The sequence below is a fragment of the Penaeus monodon genome, chromosome 30 (genome assembly GCF_015228065.2).
Source record: "Penaeus monodon isolate SGIC_2016 chromosome 30, NSTDA_Pmon_1, whole genome shotgun sequence".
Taxonomy (NCBI): Eukaryota; Metazoa; Arthropoda; class Malacostraca; order Decapoda; family Penaeidae; genus Penaeus; species Penaeus monodon.
In genome coordinates, this window is record NC_051415.1 from 21,985,439 (window position 1) to 21,985,922 (window position 484).

General features: G+C 40.9%; 1 protein-coding gene across 1 annotated transcript in view; it reads left to right on the forward strand.

Moving 5' to 3' along the window:
• Positions 1-484, forward strand: part of LOC119592626 (follicle-stimulating hormone receptor-like) — a gene marked incomplete at its 5' end in the record, with an annotated part of 23,693 nt that overhangs the window by 11,916 nt on the left and 11,293 nt on the right. Inside the window, 2 exon segments of the mRNA XM_037941521.1 lie at positions 201-272; positions 387-458. Of these exon segments, the coding sequence (XP_037797449.1) occupies positions 201-272; positions 387-458 (144 nt within the window).

Below are 484 nucleotides of genomic sequence, written 5' to 3' on the forward strand. Positions count from 1 at the left end.
TGTTACTGTAGTATGATCCCCACACAGGAAAGCAGCTGTACTGACAACATTGTAACTTCCATTGCGTTGCTAAAGCATGAAATTCCTCTCTACTATTTCCATTGCCAGTTATTATCATTGATGTTCAATTTCCTAATTTTGTTTGTGGTATTAGAGTTTGCATTACATTCACGATTATATAGCAAATAAATCTCCGACAGAAACCTGGCTCGGAATAAGGTGACTCATCTACGAAATGGCGACCTCCTTGGGAACGACAAACTACTATCCCTGTAAGAAAACGCCCCAGACGCTTGTCTATTTATACATCTGCATAAATATGCATGTTTCCTTTATTTTTTTTAATTGTTTTTAATTAGATCATTGAGTATGTTTCCCCCCCTCAGGTCCCTACACCAGAATCAAATAGTCGAGGTGGACGACGAGGCTTTCACTCCACTCACGTCTCTGCAGGTCCTGTACGTATTGGGGGACGATCGCGATC